At 43.1% G+C, this 18,778-nt stretch overlaps 1 protein-coding gene across 1 annotated transcript; it reads right to left on the bottom strand.

The window, feature by feature from the left end:
* Positions 1-8,056: 8,056 nt before the first annotated feature.
* On the bottom strand, positions 8,057-18,350 carry CD28 (CD28 molecule). Its single transcript, XM_009877258.1, has 4 exons — positions 18,237-18,350; positions 11,620-11,973; positions 11,255-11,373; positions 8,057-8,312 (listed from the first exon to the last, which is right to left on the bottom strand). Exons 1-4 carry the CDS (start codon positions 18,289-18,291, stop codon positions 8,172-8,174), a joined length of 669 nt encoding a protein of 222 aa, XP_009875560.1. The 5' UTR covers positions 18,292-18,350; the 3' UTR covers positions 8,057-8,171.
* Between the last annotated feature and the right edge of the window lie 428 nt (positions 18,351-18,778).

Raw genomic sequence — 18,778 nt, forward strand, 5'->3', positions numbered from 1 at the left:
GGAGGCTGGGTATGAGGTTGCTTTCTGCTCCCAGAAGGGACCTGTTTCCGTTCCCCCTTGTCCTGGGCTCCAGCTGCCTGATGAGCCTCCTTGGCGGAAAGCAGGGAGTGGCTCCAATGGTCAGTCTCCCTCTCACAATACCTAATGCTTTTTAGTCTACTGATCTCCTCACAGAGTTTTGTCACTGTGCAGAGGAGCTCTTCTACCTGGGCACATCTCCCACAGGTTGGTTCTGTGCTTCCCTGCTGCACTGGCATCATAGGAAGACACTTTATGCAGCCTGATGCCTGGGTGGCTGCATCTTTCCAGCGAAAATCTGTCTGTGTAGCAGCATCAGTGGTGGCTGCACTGCACGAGGCGGCCATTGCCTTCTGCCGGGGGGACTTCTACTGTTCAGGGCAGAACGAGCACGCAGGGCTCACGCTCACCCTCCCGCAGGCTGCTGTGCATGCGCACAATGACAGGGAGAAAAGACAAAAGCTTGCATCTGTGTTTGGACAGTTGTTTGCATGTCCATACATAAAGTATCCCTCATTAGTTCCAATGTAGGACACGCTTTTGCTTTAAGTATTTCTTAAAATAGTGATTTCTATGCAATATGTGCAGCAAGCAGTGTTTAACTGTGTGAAGAGATTCACTCTGTCACAAACATGCAAGCACAGAAGAACCATATCTACGCAGACACTAGTGCTTGAGTCATGGGTGGTGACCCAGGGCTTCCGGGTTCTGCTGGTATCCCTCAAGAGCAGCCTTAACAAAATGTTCATCTGTAAATTGATTTTACAGCAGAGAGTTTCTTCGTTGTTGTTGCAAATCCCCATGGTTCATCAGATGGGAGGAAAGGGTAGGGAAAATCAAACTCCATGCCCTAGGAGCCAGGCTATCTTAGTGATTTACAGATGACCTGGGTGATCTGCAATCATTCTGAGCACGTGATATTGCTCAAGTCCTCCTGTCTCCCTCTCTCTTGCATACTCTCTCAGTATAATAAAGCTAAGGAAATCCAGGAGACTAAATTCAGTGCTGCAGATTAGTGACGGGAAGGAAACTGGATAGGCATGAATTAAACAAAACCATTTGCCTTTGCTCTTCTGCAGATGTTTTTCTCTCAGAAATGCAACTTCTTTTTTTGCAGGTGACACCCACACGTCTCCTTCACTTACTGGTGATGATAACAAGGGAGATAAACAACTGGAGCTCATGCAGTTAGACTTAATCTTTGTATGTCATCGTCACCAAGCAAAGCCACAGCAATAGGAAAAGAGATCTGTTTTCTGCTGCTCATTTCTAACTGACATTTCTTCACCAAGTTGCTCACGTAACCTACGGACTCTTTGAACTTCATTTTGGGCCTGCTACTCTTTCACAGTGTGTGGGTACTATCAGGCAGTGCTGAGCTGCAGAGCATGTATCCTCCACCTATACCTCCGTCCTCATTTTGCCTCTTTGCCTCAGCAGTTTGAAATCAGATCGCAGAACTACAACAGAAACTCCTTACTAAAAAAATTTAAACCAAGGAACAAGAAAGGAATACTCTGATTTAAAAAACTTATACTGGAGGTTAAATGTAGGGTTTGTAAGTAAGTAATCCTTTAGGTCAGGAAGGAGAAAAGACAGAAATAAGGTTATTTTTAAAATCTTTTTTGCTTAACTGTATATGCATGGTTATTTTGACCTAATTCTCTTAAATCAGAGACACTTCATCCTTCCAAGGGCTGCTTTTATTGAAGGAAATTCACTGGAGCTGCAGTCCAAACTAATGCATTTCTCTAGCTATTGGAGAGAAGCCCTGGAGTCGCTTAACTCCACTTTTCCTGCAGTCAGCCATTCATCCATCCTGTCTTTCCAGCCTGCAGTGGTGTGTGTGGCCACGCCCTTTGAATATAGTTTGCTGGTTTCATCTCAAGAGTTTCCTGGGACTCAATGGTGTGCCCAAATCTGTGTGCAAGACCTAATCTGGCTTTCAACACTGATATCGATGTAGCTGGTTTCCCACTGATGCATAGCAGTCTATGCAATCAAATGCGCTTCTTGAGGCAAGAAGGACAAGGGTGTTTTTAATACTGTTATTTCTAGTATATGGCCAGGGAGAGGCAGAAGTCTTCTTTGTGTAGTGCATCCTGCAGCTGGTTTGTTCATTTCCATTCCCTCAGGGACTGTTCCAGTGTTTCAGTGAAGTGGTTTCAGAGTAGTTTCTCCTTTAACCCCTTTTGTTTCTCCCATCCTTAGTGGTGGATTGCTCCGTCACAGGGCTGGACTTGAAAGTAGCGTCAACTTTGTTGGGAAAGGTTATTTCCCTGCTGTCCAATTCTGTATCTTCATAGTCTCATACTTTTTGTTGTTGTTAAGATAAAATATTGGCATTACTTCAGCATTCTGCTAATGAGAGAAAGAGTGACATGGGATAATGCTCCCAAAGGCAACATTCTGCTCCGGACTTCAGCCTCTGTCCCTGTGCACCACCAGGACGCAAACAGAGAAAAATTTCCTTTCTCCAGCCAGCTTTGATTTGGCTGGGGAAGGCTGAGGAGCCGAGGAAGAAATGCAACCAGCCGACTTCGTCATTTTCATGAGACACCCAAAAACCAGCTCTCATCCCGACTGCTGGTGTTTGAAGACGAAAGTAGCCCGAGGGCCATCACAGGCAGCAAGCATAGCAGGCAAATCAGTTCGTTCTGACTAACGATAGAGTGATCTAATTTAACGGGGCACTGACAAGGCTGTTGGGAATTAGCTGTTATCTGAGTTGGCCTGACTGGTGGTTGCGTCCGGCTACAGCCCTCTATGGGAGGAGCCTGAGGTGTCACTCGGGCTCAGTGAAACCTGCGCTGTCCCGACGGAATGCGACAGTACCTGGAGCCTCTCACCGCAGCCCTCCGCCTGCTGCGAGGGAGCTGGCCGGCACCGCCGAGCGGGATGTGCTTAGAAGGGAGGCCAAGTCCCCGTGGGCAGGGGAAAATAGTGCAATTGTCATTAAAGAGATGCTCCGGTCACACAAGGGGGCAGAAGAGAGGCTGGATAGGAAAGCTTCCTGCTGGCATTTCCTGCCTTTGATTTCTTAATTTTGCAACCTGATCTGTTCTTTTAAGGTACTTTAGGATGTAATTTCTTAGGCTTCTTTATTCTTCTGTGAATAGGATTTTGTAAAGCGGCCATTTCCATTTGATCCTCCTACGAGACTGAAACCACGATTTTAATTTCCACAGAACTGTACTGTTACAAATTGCTTGTTTGCGTCTCTGTTTTTGCTGGTTAGAGAGTAACCTTTCCAGGCTGAAATACTAGAGTTATTCCAGCGGAGAACATTTCAGCGTAATCCAGAATAGTTCCCATGAAGGAGTAAAAAGCCAGTGAGGAATGGTGTGGCCACATAATGATATAATGGCTAGGAAAACTGTGGCATTTGAAAATTCCTGGTCATTCCAATGGTTAGAGGAATGAAGTAGAGACAGCTCCTCAAAACTGAAGTGCTGCTGGTAAGTTTATGGGTCCTGAAATAAAGTTACATTTCATTGCTGTTAAACAAAATGGGAGGGGGGGGGGAAAAAAACTAATGCCTTAATTCTGGAGATCCAGTATTTAAAAAAAAAACAACCCACCCACCATGAATTTGAGATCATTCAACATTTTTTCTCTTAGCAAATGGGTTTGTATGAAATTGGCAACCTCCTAATACTTTGTCAGCCAAATTGGCCACATCAGACTATGTGCATGCCCTTGAGGCTGGAATAGTAATGTACTGTAACGTGATGCTCTAACAAAAGCACCTAATTGTGAAGAACAATCCATTTGCATCAAGATAAGCAGCTTGTAATGTTTCCCTCTCACAGCCACTTACAGACACTGACTTTGGCTACAAATTACTGCCTAATGCTGTTTTCAGCCTTCCCGATCTCTATGGGACTTTAACAAAGCTGATGTACTCATTACCCCAACCTGTTTTCTGGTTAGTGTGAATGACTAACAAAATTATGTCTTGGCCTGTGATTCATCTTGAATAAAGTATTTTCCACTCACACAGCAAAAGCCTTGCTGAAAGTGGAAAGTTTTGATCTTTAGCACTGAAGTCTTTGCTTGTGTGTTCCTAAAACTCAAGCTTTTTGTACCATGTTATTTATTAGCATCAAACACATCATCAGTTGCTTCTGCATGTCTAGAAGCATAATGAATTTGGCAATAGCCAAAAACCTGCTCTGCACAGGAAATGAAACGTACAGAAATCAAATGCACTGTGGGGAGCATGTGATGTGTGGGATTCCCATGTGGTTGTTTGGCACAACTGAAAATCTAAAGGCGATGGGAAAAATCAAAGGGATGAAAGACCCCCAATCCTTCAAAGAGAAAACAAGTACCTATCCAATCACCACATGGCTCCGATCTCCTATGGCAACTCCTTACCCCAAACCGAAGCGGGATGTTCCACACAAGATGGCCTTTGTGAAGCAAATAACTAGTCAGGGATACATGTGGAAGGCTGCATAATGGTGTTAGAGATTAACCAGATGGATGAGTTCCTGAGTCTGGCATAGAAATGAAAGTAAGAGAGATCATATGCAAAGTAGGAGGATGTGATATTGTTTGACAGACGTGTAGGGTTCATATTTAAAACTGCAGAAGAAAAAAATCTGATACAGGAGGAAGATATTGGACCTTGAGGGATTCAGACTAGAAGGAACGTCCGAGACTTTTGGCTTTAGTGAATCTGACAAGCCCAATGGTGAAGGTTCGAGATACTGCAAAGGTAACAGAGGCTACTTCCTCAGCACTTGTCTTCTAGGGCCTTTGTTCCCAGAAGCACAGAAGAGCGGGGCTGTTTGCACTGTGCTGGAGACGTGCAGAACAGGAATCAGCGAGCGGAGGGGCTGGAAGTGAACAACCCTTTGTTGACCCCTTGCAACACATGTTGATTGCTGTTCAGATATGATAACTGCAGATCAGATGTTCGTTTGACACTGAGATCCAAAAGTGGGGGAAAGGAGGATAAGAAGTTAAATCACTGTCAACAGGATTCTATCTGCATTTGAGTTAAGATCTGTGTGCAAAGCCAAAAACTCTGTTGATCTCTCACTGTCCTCTATGAGGGCCAGTTTCCAAGTTCGGAGCAGCAACAGAGGGAGATTTTTCTTTACATCATCCCATAAACAGCATATAGACCCCAAAGGCGGGGCCAGGGATGGCTAGGGCTGTCCTGGCATGTTATGCATTGCCTAATGCCAGATGGAATACATTAGGACTGCTCTGTTTGTCGTATATGCTAAGCCACGTATGCAGAGCTAGACTCCAGGCTTAATTGGCTTGCTTCTCTGCAAACACTTTCTTTTAGTCCCTTACAGTGGTGGATAAAAGGTATTTACTGGTGTCTCATCTCCAACAGTCTGTAATTTGTGTCCCTACAGTGCTTTAGTATAATGGCGATGTCCATTTAAACAGAGTGCTGAGGCCTCTCCTGTCCTGGTTCTCCTCGGGTTTTTTGTTGCATGTTTAGGATGTTTCCATGTATCTCCCTTTCTTTTTGGTCAGTCAAATGAATTAATATATTTTCCAGGTATTCCAGGACTTACTTTCCAGTATCACATCCTGGGGGCTATCAGTATGTTTTAAATATGGAAATTACAATAGTGTTAGGGGAAGGAAAACAAATTATACCAACATTTACTTTAGAAAGTAATACTTTCCTCTGACTAGCCTCAGGCCCAATGCATTTATTCAGGATTTAATTTACTGTATCTATTTAATAATTTTAAAAGGAGATTGCAGAAAGTATAATGAAAGTCTAAGGAATACAGATATAATAGGATAGATACATCTGTATCTAAAAATATATACATAGTTTAAACAAAGAACGTTTACCCTGTTTTATACTTTTGGTACATATTTGCCATCTCACCTTACATTTGTACTAGAAAATGTGATTTTTCACAGTGCATTGTAATCAGAGCACTTGTTCATGTCAGTCTATACAATGAAAACGCTGGAGGATGGCACAGAGCGTGGCGAGGCAGGGCCATGCCCTGGCGGAGGACTGTGCCCAGCCTGCTGCTCTCCACTGGGAGTGGCTGTATGCCCCTGGCACATCCACTTCTCCCCTCCCCGTGAGGAGGGAGGTAGCAAGGCCAGTCAGTGCCAGTGAGGAGGGCCCAGCTGGCACCATGCAGGGACTGCCATGGGTCCTGTTGGCTCCCTCCCCTCCGCCCTGCTTGGCTGTAGTGCAAAGGTGCCATGAGGGGCTTGTCAGGAAAAGAGAGTAAAAAATTTATGTGGAAAAACGTCAGCCTCGAGGGGATGTGGTGAGGGGAAAGGAGAAGAAGAAAGTAAAAAGACTTTTTTTAGAAGTTCTACAACTCAATCATAAGTTTGTGGGTTTGCTGAACCAACCCAGAGCGAAGCTCTCGGGGCCTGCTGGGTCCTAGACCACGGTCTTGTGCCAAGCGCAGAGCACTGCCCCATGGCAGTGGGTGCTCGGGCCCCACTTGCCATTGCCCGTGTGGGCGCTGCGCCCTGCCCTGGCAGAGCTGTGCTGGGGTCGGGGGACAGCAGGCACCTCACTGCTGCTCAGAGGTGGCAGAGCACTCATCAGGAACATGGTTCGTGGTGATATGACACAGAACAAATTGGGGTCAAGCCAGCAAACTCAAATACGCTTCCAGTTTGGATGTGCCAAATAGTTTTTCTTGGGTTAACGTGATTGCTGCCACACTTCCACATCTCTACTTCTGTCATGTTCCCTCAAAGAGAGGAAGAATTTTCTTATCCCAGTTTGGAGGAAAGTAAACGTTATACAATCCCAATTTTATTTCAAGGTGGGAATATGGATTTATTTTTCATTTAATTGTTTATTCAGTAGTCCCCATAGAATAAACCTCATCTCCCCAGTATGAAAAGGGATTTAGTCCAAGACAACCTCAATTACATTTTAAGATGTCTTGTTAATGTAAACATGCTTAACTGAAAGAATGAAGCAGGTTTTGCTGAAGACTTTGTCCTGCTCTGTCATGGAGCATTCCTGAAGAACATCTTTAGATAGAAAGGTAACCTCCAGACAACACAAAGTTCCTCAAAGTGCCCAGAACAGTCCCTGCAGGCAGCTGAGCAGGTCCAATTCACAGTGGTGGGAACAAGGACCCTCTCACTCCCCAAAATTGGGTGCTTATGGGAAAAATTTCAAGTGATCTTTAGTTGCTCAGAACTGGGCCCAGATTTTCAAAAGAACTCTGGTACAACCTAGATGCCAGCAGATGTGTGTGAATTTTCAGGACTCAGCCGAATGGCTTTTGGATAGAAACAAAAATTCAAAAACGAAACTAAAGCTCTCCTCAAAAATTGACTTCTATATCTTCTAATTCTTCCCATATGACTTTGTGTTCCCTCATTGTGGGAGGCAACCAAAACAGAAATGGGGTTCTTCAAGATTACAACAGATCTCTTGTCCTCTTCTGCTTGTCTTGGTTTTGTCTTCAGGTTGATTACTTTCTCACTCTGTGGAGCTGCTTGGTCATGACTTCAAATAGCCTTATGAACATTTACAAAGCATCTGACATAAAGACTCAGGTGTTGAAAGTTTAGCCGTTCTCTATCAACTTGATTTGTCCTGGCAGCCCATTTGTGCCACAGCCTAATAGTTTGGATGTCTTCTGGCTGAGTTTTCCCACTTTCTTTCAAGCATGTGTTTTGAACTTCAGACTGTGTCCTGGTCTTGTAGGGAAGAAAAGATTTATTTTTTTTTACGTTTTGCTGTATTTAACAGCAACAAGGGTTTCTGAGGATTAGATATACAGGAAAGGAAATTAAGGGTTGTATCTAAGGCAGCAGTTACTGGGAAAGGTCAGAAGTTCTGGTTCTCCCAACAGCTGAGCAAAACCACAGGTGTTAGGAGGAGACCAGCTCTGAGGTCTGATGGCCTCCTTCTGTCTTGCCCACTCAACACAGGTTGTCTCTCATTCTCAGCTGTCACGAGCACAATCTTTTTTTTACACCCACCCATCCCTGCTTTTTATGTTTGTTTTTTTCTTTTAGTATATTACATCAAAGTCTAGCCAATACTTGCTATCGTGTAGGTATCCATGATCAATAATGGCAAACATAGTGAGCAAATGAGAGGTTGTCCTTCCATGTCCAAGAGCAAGTGGCTGCCTAGAAGCATATGAGGCTACTGGTGGGTCAGCTGGTGCGTGTCACGGCTGCCAGGACCGATAGGCAGTGTAGTCTCGTGTTGGTGCATAGGGTGGGTAACCCTTGTTCTTCTGGTATGGCGGGTGCCGGGGAGTCATGTTCATGTAGTCACTCTGACGGTACATATTCTTTTTGGATTTTTGCTGTGGGAGAAGGGTGAAGAGAAGTGTGAAAACTTTCCTGCAATCAATCTGTCCCGCCTGGTGTAAACATCTGAATAGGGAGAAGAAGAAAGTGAACAGGGAGCCTTTGTGCAGAGGGTTTTTACTGTTGATAAGTCCTGAGACAAGTTAATAATGGGTTTGATTAATTTTTCCTTCTTTGAATTACCAAATTGTCTCATCCAACTCTCATATTATCTGCTGACAGTTTTGGCCCCAGGTCCTGCTTCATTAATAAGGGAGCCTCAGGTTTAAATAGATTTTGAGAAGAATTAGAACACATTCTCATAAAATAATCTATGGAATTTGCCCAACCTGAATGTCGGTCTCCAGCTTATCTGCTGAGAGATTTACAGTGTTAGTTCTCCAGGTAAAGGAATGCTGCAAACCAAGAACATGAACTGATACCTCTCACCATCAGCTCTCAGCTGTGGAATGACTCAGCAAAAGAAATACCGTCTGAGCAGTGAAGGCTGTCCTCATTTATTAGGAAGAAAAAATAAATTAGCTTAACTCAGACAGAATAAGAGTAGGTAAAATCAGCCTAGACTATATGTATCATGGCTTGCCTACCATTTACAGCAGTAACATACAACATATATATTGTTGTTCTGAGCCTTCCTTTAAGGTGCAAAAGAATCAGAGCTGATGTTAGTCCTTTATCTGTCTCAATATCTGGGCCTCAAGAATCTCATTTCCACTATTGAATTCCTGCCTCACAGTGTCTCTGTGAGACTAGGGAGACATCACCTCTTTCAGAAATAAAAGTAGTAGAAGACAGGTGAAATAATTTCCCTATAATCACAGAGGAAGTTTGTGGCTACAGCAGTATTTGAACCTCTGACTGCTGCAGGCTGTGCGTAAGGTTGGTGGGTTTTTATGTAGCTTAAGGCTTTATTGATCGGGGCTAGGCAAAGTGCTTCTATGTTTTTTTTCCTTAATACTGATCATGCCTTCTTTTGCAATTTCTTTTCTACTGAAATTTCCTTCCTATGTATGTAGATATTTGTATATGCAGCAATATACTTGTGGTGCTGTGGAATTGGAGGAGGTTTGCATTAGAAAATGTGATGGCTGAATTATTCTGTACATGCAGAGTGGGGCAGTTACTATGTAACATTCTAAGCTTTTTTATATTTATGTTACATATATGCAAAGTGTAAATTATATACTGCTTAAGCCATGAAATGTAGTCGATGCATGTAAATCATTAGATACAAAAGCTTTACCTGTATGTGTTTATCTCTGCAATATAGGATTTTTAATTCACCTAAGAGGTAATTTGGCATGGGAGAAAGACTTTTTGCTAGTGTAAGTGAATGCTGGGCTGTTATAGAATCAGATACTGCCATTCTTTGGAGAGGAAAGCAGTTTTCCTCCAGGGAGGGCAGAACTGCATGAAAATAGACACCTTAGCTGCTTTCAGGAACTGAAATGAAACAGGCTGTCAAGTATCATATTTTAGGACCTTTTTTTACAATTCACAGTGTCTCCTATGCAGCTGTATTTACATTCAGCAATGCTCTAAATAACATCCACAATCAGAATACACATTATCAGGATAATATCACCAGCAGTGATAAGAGCAGGTAGAAAACTGATGCAGCAAACGGCACACATCGCAGTGCAGCCTTGTTGTTCTTGCTGGGGGCAGACATGTTGGCAGAAAAGTGCAGAGCCGTTAGGTACCAAACAAATACAGCAGAGAGAAAATAGTTCTGATTTTAAAGGATGGATTTGAAGGTGCAGCATCTCATCAGGGCACAGCCACTGTAGGACGGCAGTGGAACACCAGCAGCTGTTTGCTGTAATCTTTCAGCTCTCCTAGGAGTCAGCCTCCACAATACAGCACAAAGAGGAACTACTTAACCTGACTTTGTGTTTTCCTATGACAATGCCCCATTTGATTGTTTTCCATTAGAAATGGCCGTATATTGAGCAAGTGTGTTTTTGTGAAACACTTAACAGATCTCAAGCTTCAGCTAGCAGCGAGAGTGTCTTTCTGTACACATACAATATCTGACCTGACGGGGACTCTGGACCTTTTATACAGGCTACCTCATAATGTGCTGAAAATAGCTATTTAACAAACAAAGATGCAGGGGAAAAGCAGAGTGCAAGGAAGAGCGCTCTCTACAGTCATTGCTCATGTCTTCCCTACATGGATTAAGTAGTGTAAATCAACTCCGGGAGATCACAATCCTAAGCCTGTTCTAGGAAGATGTCCTTCTGCAGCCTCTGCATCATGCCTCACTCTCTCTGTGCTCTAGCAGACAGAACTGGATGTGACATGAGCCAAACAACTCTCCAGAGAGACTAGAAAGATTAGAAAGCAAAAGTAATGAGCCATAAGACTGTCTCAGCTTTCTTAGGGTTAATGGACAGAAGCAGCTAAGGGATTACTGAGATCCCAGTGCTCCAATTCCCTTGCAGTCAAACTGCCAGAAATAGTGGGTACTTGAGGGAACTGCTCGATAGGCACAAGCTATCAGTGCAGATGGTCTTGGCCCAGCTGAGGGTTCCCTGAAGATTGTTTTACTGTAGGTGAGCTCCTTCTGTCAGTACAGTCTCAAAGGGTTTTGCCATGAATGCTTGTAGTACTAGACTTCCCTGACAGGGACAACTGGCAGAGCTAGACACAGTCTCCCAGCGCTGCTGATGTGCAGGACACTGCTGACACTGTGGCATTACTCTTTGCTTTAGGACTCTACTGCAAAGGCCTGACTCCCTGCCTGAGGAGCAGCTGGTGCTACAAGTCTTTTGGGGCACAGCATGGGTGTGCCATCTGTAGCTGGGGTGCAGAAACACTGTGATCCTGAAGTGGGAGGGTATCAGTGAGTTTGTGGTGAACATGGCAAGTACAGCCTGAGAAATTAACTAGGAACAAGGAGCACACAGAGCAAAGGAAAACAGTAGTTTCTTACCCAGTAGTTAATAAAAATTGCAGTTATTAGCATGCTGTAGAAAGCGAGAACTGCAGTCATTGCCACCATAATCCAAAAAGGAATTGCAGACTGAGGTTCTTGTGTTTGAAGGGGTGTCTCTTAAAAGAAAAGAGCAAAGAAAACTTTAAGTACATGAAAACACAAACTTCAATCTCTGCCTGTTTACTTCTTGTTTCAGTGCACCATGTGTATTAATCATCATTTTAAGAAGGCTTCTTCAGGATGTCAGGAGGAGGAATGTAGTTTTGTGAGGCAACGCAACGTTGTTTTTTTTCTTAAGGAAACAAACTGCCTCAAGCCGTTATATAGGGATGATACTGGCTGACAGAGATTTCCCAGCTCACCTGTCACATGAATGACGGTCCCGTTGCTCTTCTCATTGCAGACATATGGGGGTGGATACATGGCCTCAATTTTGCAGAAGTAGATGTCAGTTTGGTTGGCACTCATATTCCAAAGACTGAAGATGACTTTGTCTTCTTTAGGAGTGCCCTGGCAGTTGAATTCTTTATTTGAGTTGCTGCTAATTTTGGTTTTGTTCCAGGAAATAAAGCAAACTTCAACTGCACTGTCTGTTCCTTTGTGCAGCGAAGCTCGAAATTCCTTCCCTGTTCCATTGTAGGTGTAGTTGCAGACTAGCGTTGCAGTTTTGTTAGCTACAGTGAGCAAAGGACGCTGAGCCACTAAAATCTTGTTTTCTGTAAGGAAGAGGAGTAAGTGAGAAAAACACTTGTTTATAAAATCGGGTATGAGACTTCAGAACCACGCATCCTCCCATGCAACTCTTCTCCATATCTCTTCTACCCCACTGACACTCCCTACTAGGGAGTACGTAACCACCAAGCTCTAGAAGAAGTTTCTCACAGGAGCTCTTGTTGCAGCAATTCCACTCCATATAAATAATTACATAGTCACTAGGGGAAACTGTGAGGTCAAGAGTGTTTTTCTTTGGAGTCAGAACACTCATACAGAAAGTGGCCCACGTGATTAAGATTTAACATCAGGGCTCAGAATGCTACTTAGCATGTGTGTGCGCTTGTGTGTGTATGTATAAAGCTACTTTAGTCTATCCTTTCCTTAGCAAACAGTTTCCCAGCAGGGAGCATTATGGAGTGAAAATACTGTGAATTCAAAGCTTAGTTTAGCAGTCAATTAAGGTAATATTATTTATACATTTGCTTTTTAACCCAAGAACAGACTTGAGGAGGTTGCAGGTGGAATTTGCTGAACCATTTCAAGATTTGGTCCTTGTATGATGAGCAATAAAAGCATGAACTGCTATCATTTCAATGCAGAATAAGTCAATTCTCTAGTTAGCAGCTGTAGTAGATTTTTCATCTCTCAAAGGACTCAGGAGCTGACTAATTTGACACTGCTTTGGCACTTAGCACTTGAATGGCCTGCAAAAAAACGTGTCACGTGGAGGTGTAATTCAATTTGAATTGACCAGACTGATACATAAACAGGAAATGTTTTTTGACATTTAGACCTCTGTGCTACCATCTGCCAAACAATGAAACACTATTCAGGACTGTGCAGAAAGACGACTTCTTCCAAGAAAAATCAATCTGTACAAATGAAGCCTGACTTTTCAAATGATGACCAGTAAGGAAGAGGAAGGGAATTCTAGCTTTTAAGCTAGGAACTTACCAGAGGTAAGGACAACGTTTTGCATGCGTGTATATGACTGCGTAAGCCTTCATGCAAGCTCAACTCAATACGAGATCTCAGTTGCTTTTTATAGATCCCTGAGAATTGCTGTCATACAATGACAACTGTATCTCTTGCCCTCAAGATCTGCTGCAAAACCGATATTCTTACTACTTAATTCATGTGACAAGACTTAAAAAAAGCTAGTAAGGAAAACGGAGTCTGAAGGAGGCCAGACCCAGAATGCCCAGAAAGCAGGTATTTCACCATGTTAAACAATATTTAGGACCAAGTGGCTACATTTAGTCTGTTCACACCTGCACAAGAAGATGGAGTACCCCAGCCTCTGGAGTAGGATACTCCTTTGGGATGAATGTGATCCAGGGAGTAAAGTAAACACAGAGAGATGCATGGATGGCCAGGACTTGAAAGGTGTGGGCAGTAAAAACAACCCACGGCTAGCAGGTTACCAGCCCAACCCATAAAACTACTGAAGTTGTTAATTTTCTCACTGGAAGTCTCGTTGACCAGCCCTGTTTTCTTGTGAGAGTGTGAAAACATGAGACAGGGAATGCTCTCCTGCCTCATGTTGAGCAAAGACAGACTGTAGTCCATCCTCCTTGTGTCTCTTTGTTCAGCTCAGTTAGTATGGGGGGTGGAGCAGAGCTCATCACAGCTCTGAAATCTCATGTTTGCAGGGAACCCAAACACTGTGAAACGTTTTGTTTAGATGAAGGATGAGCATTTTCCAACAGAAGGAGACATGGATCTTGAAATACTGGAACTGAGCAGCAGATTAACACACAAGGCAGGTTTTTACTTGAGGTGCTGTCTGTGGTGAATTTTCATTGAAATGAAGACATTTGAGCAAAACATTTTGGTTTCATCGAATCAGCATTTTCCGACAAAAGTTCTCGCATATACTTATAAGGCATTCTAGTAAAGGGTGAGGTTTGGATTCCACCCTTTTAGACAAGGTATTTGATCATGATTTTTTTGGCCAGAAGACTGACCTTTGGCCTAAGTGGCAATGTAGTAAGTCTGTGGTGGAATTGTTCTACCTTTAGCACAGCAAAATCTCCCTTGAGACAGAGTTATTCTGATTTGTACTGCAGTAGTGCCCACCACTACAACCCCAATTGTCACAGGGGCTCAATACACCTTCAGAAGAAACCTTTTCTATCTCAGAGTTTACCACCAAAGTAGGCATCCTGAAACGGACATTTGCATTACACTTCAGAAAAATGCTTGCCTGTTTTTCACGACAAGTACTTACATAAGACTAATGGAAGTTTATTGCTCAGCCTGATCAGATTTTTGCTGTGGCCAGAGGAAAGACAAAGATCACTGAAAAACTCATCACTGAGGGACCACCTTCAAATGTTATTTAAACCCTTCTGCAGACCGGAATGACTTACCCTCAGCTTTTCCTGATGCCAGCTAAGCCAGATTCCCCACGTTTAGTACATAGCTTCATGCCTTGAGCTCCACTGTTTAGCTACAGCTTTGGACTACCTATGTCCCTGCCATGCTATTGTGTTAACTGGCAATGAGTCTCTTTTGATTCACCCACCTAAATAAGTTCCTTCAATTTATTTCCACCTCTTGGATTTATGGTCTGGTCTGTTTGCCTTGGCATGCAGCTTGGGTGTTGATAACCCAGCCCCACGCTGCTGATGTTGGGATGCAGGATGGCTGAGCAGTGGGAAAAAGTCTATTTCCAGATCCTTGAACGAAGACTGTTCCTACATGATGTAAGCTAAGCACCTGAACACACAAAGTGGCTCTACTAGTTCAAATCTAAGTTGATTGAGGGAGATCTTTGGTTTTCATTTATAGGAACTAATTAGCAACATGTGAACAAGTCAGGCTGCAAAGCCAGCGAGAGCAAGACAGGCGTACTCTGCAGGTGTGTTAGACTGGCCCTGCTATCATCCTCCCCCAGGCTTGGCTTTTTTTTTCAAACTGAAGAAAGTCAGTCATGCCAAAATGTGTATTGTATTCACGGGGAAAACAGCGTAAGGCCCAACATCCCTTCCTTCACTTGTGATCTGAATAGGATTTGATTATATTCTTAGTAGGATCTGGACCATTCTGAGCAAATGCAGGCTGAGGCTGCTCTTGCCTTCAGAGACAGTTTTTCTCGTAAGTGTCGGTTTGGGTCTGTTAAAATGGTGAAACTCTGAAACATTTAGTATGTGTTTCCATTAGTGTATGCTTTCCCCTAAACAGGGTTATGAGTGCAATTTCCAGAGCTGTGTTCAGTCATGCTCCATTGTAATAAATATCTGTATCTTGGCCTTATCCAGCCAAGAAAATGGCAGTTATGAAAATTCATTGCCTACGGTCTCAAAAAGCTGTGAAGTCTAAAAATGTAAAATCACTTAAGCCAGTGTGTGCAGGCTGCAAGCATTCTCAGGATCTTAAGATTTGTATTCAATGATGTGTAAGATCTCTAAATGTTTGTTAAGCTTTTTTATACCTTATTTGTCATGTTAGACATTTGCTATAATCATATATGAGGGGTTTTTTGCAGCATGAAAAAAAATGTCATCCATATATAATAACAGTAAAATACTGACTCTCTAGTCATGGACCTCTGATCTTCCTTTCTTATTTGCCAAGAAAGTGAAATAGAGACTACAAAGTACGGAAAATTGTTATTTTGAGTTTCTTTTTTTCCAGAACTTTCCATGAATCATCATCAGCTATTGGAAAAAAATATTCTGCTAAAAATATTTTTTACTCTCCTTCCTTTCTTTTCCATGCCAGTTGGTTTCAAGGAGCTATTTGCCAGAGCAAGGAATCTGGGAAAAGTTGGGATTTCTATAAGCACAGTAGAGAAATGGGCCACTTAAGTCCCTGTGAGGACAGAGGAAAACCTGAAAGGAGTTTACTTAATCCACAAATGAAAAGAAACACAGGTATGTTGTAAACAGAACTATTCTATTTTTAATGCTGCCCATCTGTTGTTCAGTTACCTTTATTCTTCTCTCCCAGGTGCAAGGGTCTTTCTCTCTTACTTTGGTTTTAGGTCGCTCAGCTGTGTGTATAACGTGCAGCTGGAGGGAGCTGCCCCTTCTACCCATCACAGACTTGCTTTCTGTTAATCTTTCCTACTTTGCTGCAAGTACCGCAGGAAGTATAGTACTATAATAAAGCCCAGGTGACACTCTTGCTTTGATCAAACCCACTGTGAGCACAGGGAGTTTTCTTGTCAGTTCATGATTTTTTAAAATATTTTTTAACCAAGAATTTGTTGATGTCATCCCAATCTTGGCTAACCTTGCCTCACACATCTTCCGCATTCTGGTAACCTTAGTGAGGTAGAGGTTGATTTTAAGACCAAGAGACCATAAGCCAGAAGGTTCTGTGGCTAGTGAAAAGATAAGTTCATTTGCTGCAGTGGGAACACTGTTATATGACTTCTTCCACAAAATATATGGGACAGTCAACTTGATCTAGCCATCTCTCTAACAGACCATAGCAAGGCAATTATTTAGCCAACAAAAAAGGAGAGAAGACAGACTTTGTAAACATGAGGGTTTCTGCAAAAGGGAAATGGAACAAACCAATCTTTTGAGTCTCTTTCCATGATTCAGACTCAAGCTGCAGCACTCACTGGCACAGTGTAACAGCAGCAGAGTGGGACAAATTCTGGTGTCTTCCCCAAAACGAAATACTTGAGGCCTATAATAGACTTGAGGCTTGAGGAAGTCCTGCAGGGTTTTGACCTGCCTTAATGCAGGTCAAAACCATCTCGATTGAAATGAAGAGGTGGAGAAAAGACACAGGATAAATATCAGCCCTGAGAAACAAGTGACCTCATGTGCTTCTCTTTAGGCTGTGGAAGAGTCTCAGTGAAGCTACTGGAGAAACTCAAGTTCTTCATCCAAACCAAAAATATAAATGTCTGTGGAGACAGGGCATAACCCCTGTGGCTGATAATCAAACCTTATATTTTATTTTATTGCAATTCAACAGAGTTACTTAAAAGCCGTTCACACCTCATGGAAATGTTTTTTAAAACTGTTAACCCACTGCTGATGCTTATCCCCTCCTGGAATCAGTGCCTTCTCTGACAACCCTGGGGCCCACTGTAGAAATAATTATAATATTGAAAACACGGAATTATAAACATGGCAAAAGGACAAGGAAGAAAAAGCCTATGATCTCTTACAGAAACATAGATCATGGTGTCATGCAAATTACAAGCCTTCACTGAGGTAAAGAGTTAGAGAAAAATAAGGCAGAAATAAAGAAAAAAATATTCAATCGTATCTCTGATATTGGAAAAAGCAACTCTTTAAAGATGTTCTATATCTGGAAAGTTTTGTAGTGGAAAACAGATTTTTCTTCCTGTCCGTAATTTCTCTGTAAAATACGAAATGCTGATATTTGGAGAAGACCCAGTAACAACACTTCACAGGCCAGCAGTTTGAAAAATTGTCTGTCTCAAGATTATCCTATGAAAAGCCATCGTCTCTTGCCTTCCTTTTCACTTTGATGTACCCCTTGGAAATATGTGTTAGCTCCAAACATGTGAACGCTGCATCAGCAAGACGATGCCAAGACAAAATGCCCTCAGCCACAAGAACCAAAGATTCAGAAAGATTCATTAAGACTCAAGATTTCAAAATCACCAACAGACTTTGTTGTTGTTGTTGAAAATCTTTTTAAAAAGAAGCTAGACATCTAGCAAGTATCAGCAAACTACTAAATGCAAAACCCAGAAACTCAGCAATTCCCATCCTCCCATCTTTGAGCTCAATAAGCAACTCTGCTTTTGCTCCTTTTATTTGCTAGTTCTGTGAGGATGTGGGTGGGCTCAGCTCTGCAGCCCATCACACCGAGCTGGGCCGTGGTGGCACCTGGAACTTTGCAGAGGAGATTTGGGGTGGTGGAGAGGCTGCCCCAAGAGAAGCATTGGCATCAGGTCTGCTCAACCCCCCGCCCTACAAGAGAAAGCACTTGTGAGCAAAATTTGTAAAGCCTAGGGGGAAGGTGAAATGACTGCCCCTCACTCTATGCATGCAATTGCCAAATGCTTCTGGAGAGAAGTAAAATTAAAAGAAAGCTCTTGGATTTTATCTTGGAGGGATACTTGTAGCAGGAAAAAAAAATCAGCCTCTGAGTTATAATCAGATTGATCCATGTGCAGTCATAGCAGCATGCTTTGTCTCTCCCCTTTCTCCAAATACAGAATAATTTGTACAGAATTAATTCAAAGCTATACTAGACCTTCTCCCTCCTGATGATCAAAGTGAGGAAAAAGAGTGGAAAGGATTGAAATGTGCAGAGCTTTTGTTACCTGTTACATCAGCAGTGGGGATGAAACAGAGCACCACGAGGATCCCCGGGAGCATGGTGCTAATGGTGGGCCCAACGCCTTGTCCCCACCCCCTCCAGGCACTGCCACGTCTCCCAGGGCCCGCGCCACCAGCCTGCCGTCCCCACGGGGCCAGCCTGCACCCTCGGTTGCTCACACAACATCTCTCCTCCTCCCTCCGCAGCACATGATACACAGCCAAGTGAAACCACCACGATGGCAACGCTCGCGCAGGAAGTTAAATTGTTTGATGACTTTAGCTTTAGGAAGTTTCCTCTGCAAAGCTCAGTAACACCAAAAAGGTGGTGGCAGCCCACCTTTCAAGCCAGAGACTCTCATCCCTGTATTGCAAGATGTATGTTTGTGCTTGGGGCTCTGCAAGGTTGCTCGTATCAGGGAGCAATAGACTTCCTTAGGGGTGCAGCCCTGTTTCTTTACCAAGAGTACATACAGATGTACACTGTTCCTATCATCATGGTGGAAGAAAAGAGGGGTTTCCAAGATCCTGGTTGCCAAGCTTGGCA

The sequence above is a fragment of the Apaloderma vittatum genome, unplaced genomic scaffold, assembly GCF_000703405.1.
Source record: "Apaloderma vittatum isolate BGI_N311 unplaced genomic scaffold, ASM70340v1 scaffold1191, whole genome shotgun sequence".
Taxonomy (NCBI): domain Eukaryota; kingdom Metazoa; phylum Chordata; class Aves; order Trogoniformes; family Trogonidae; genus Apaloderma; species Apaloderma vittatum.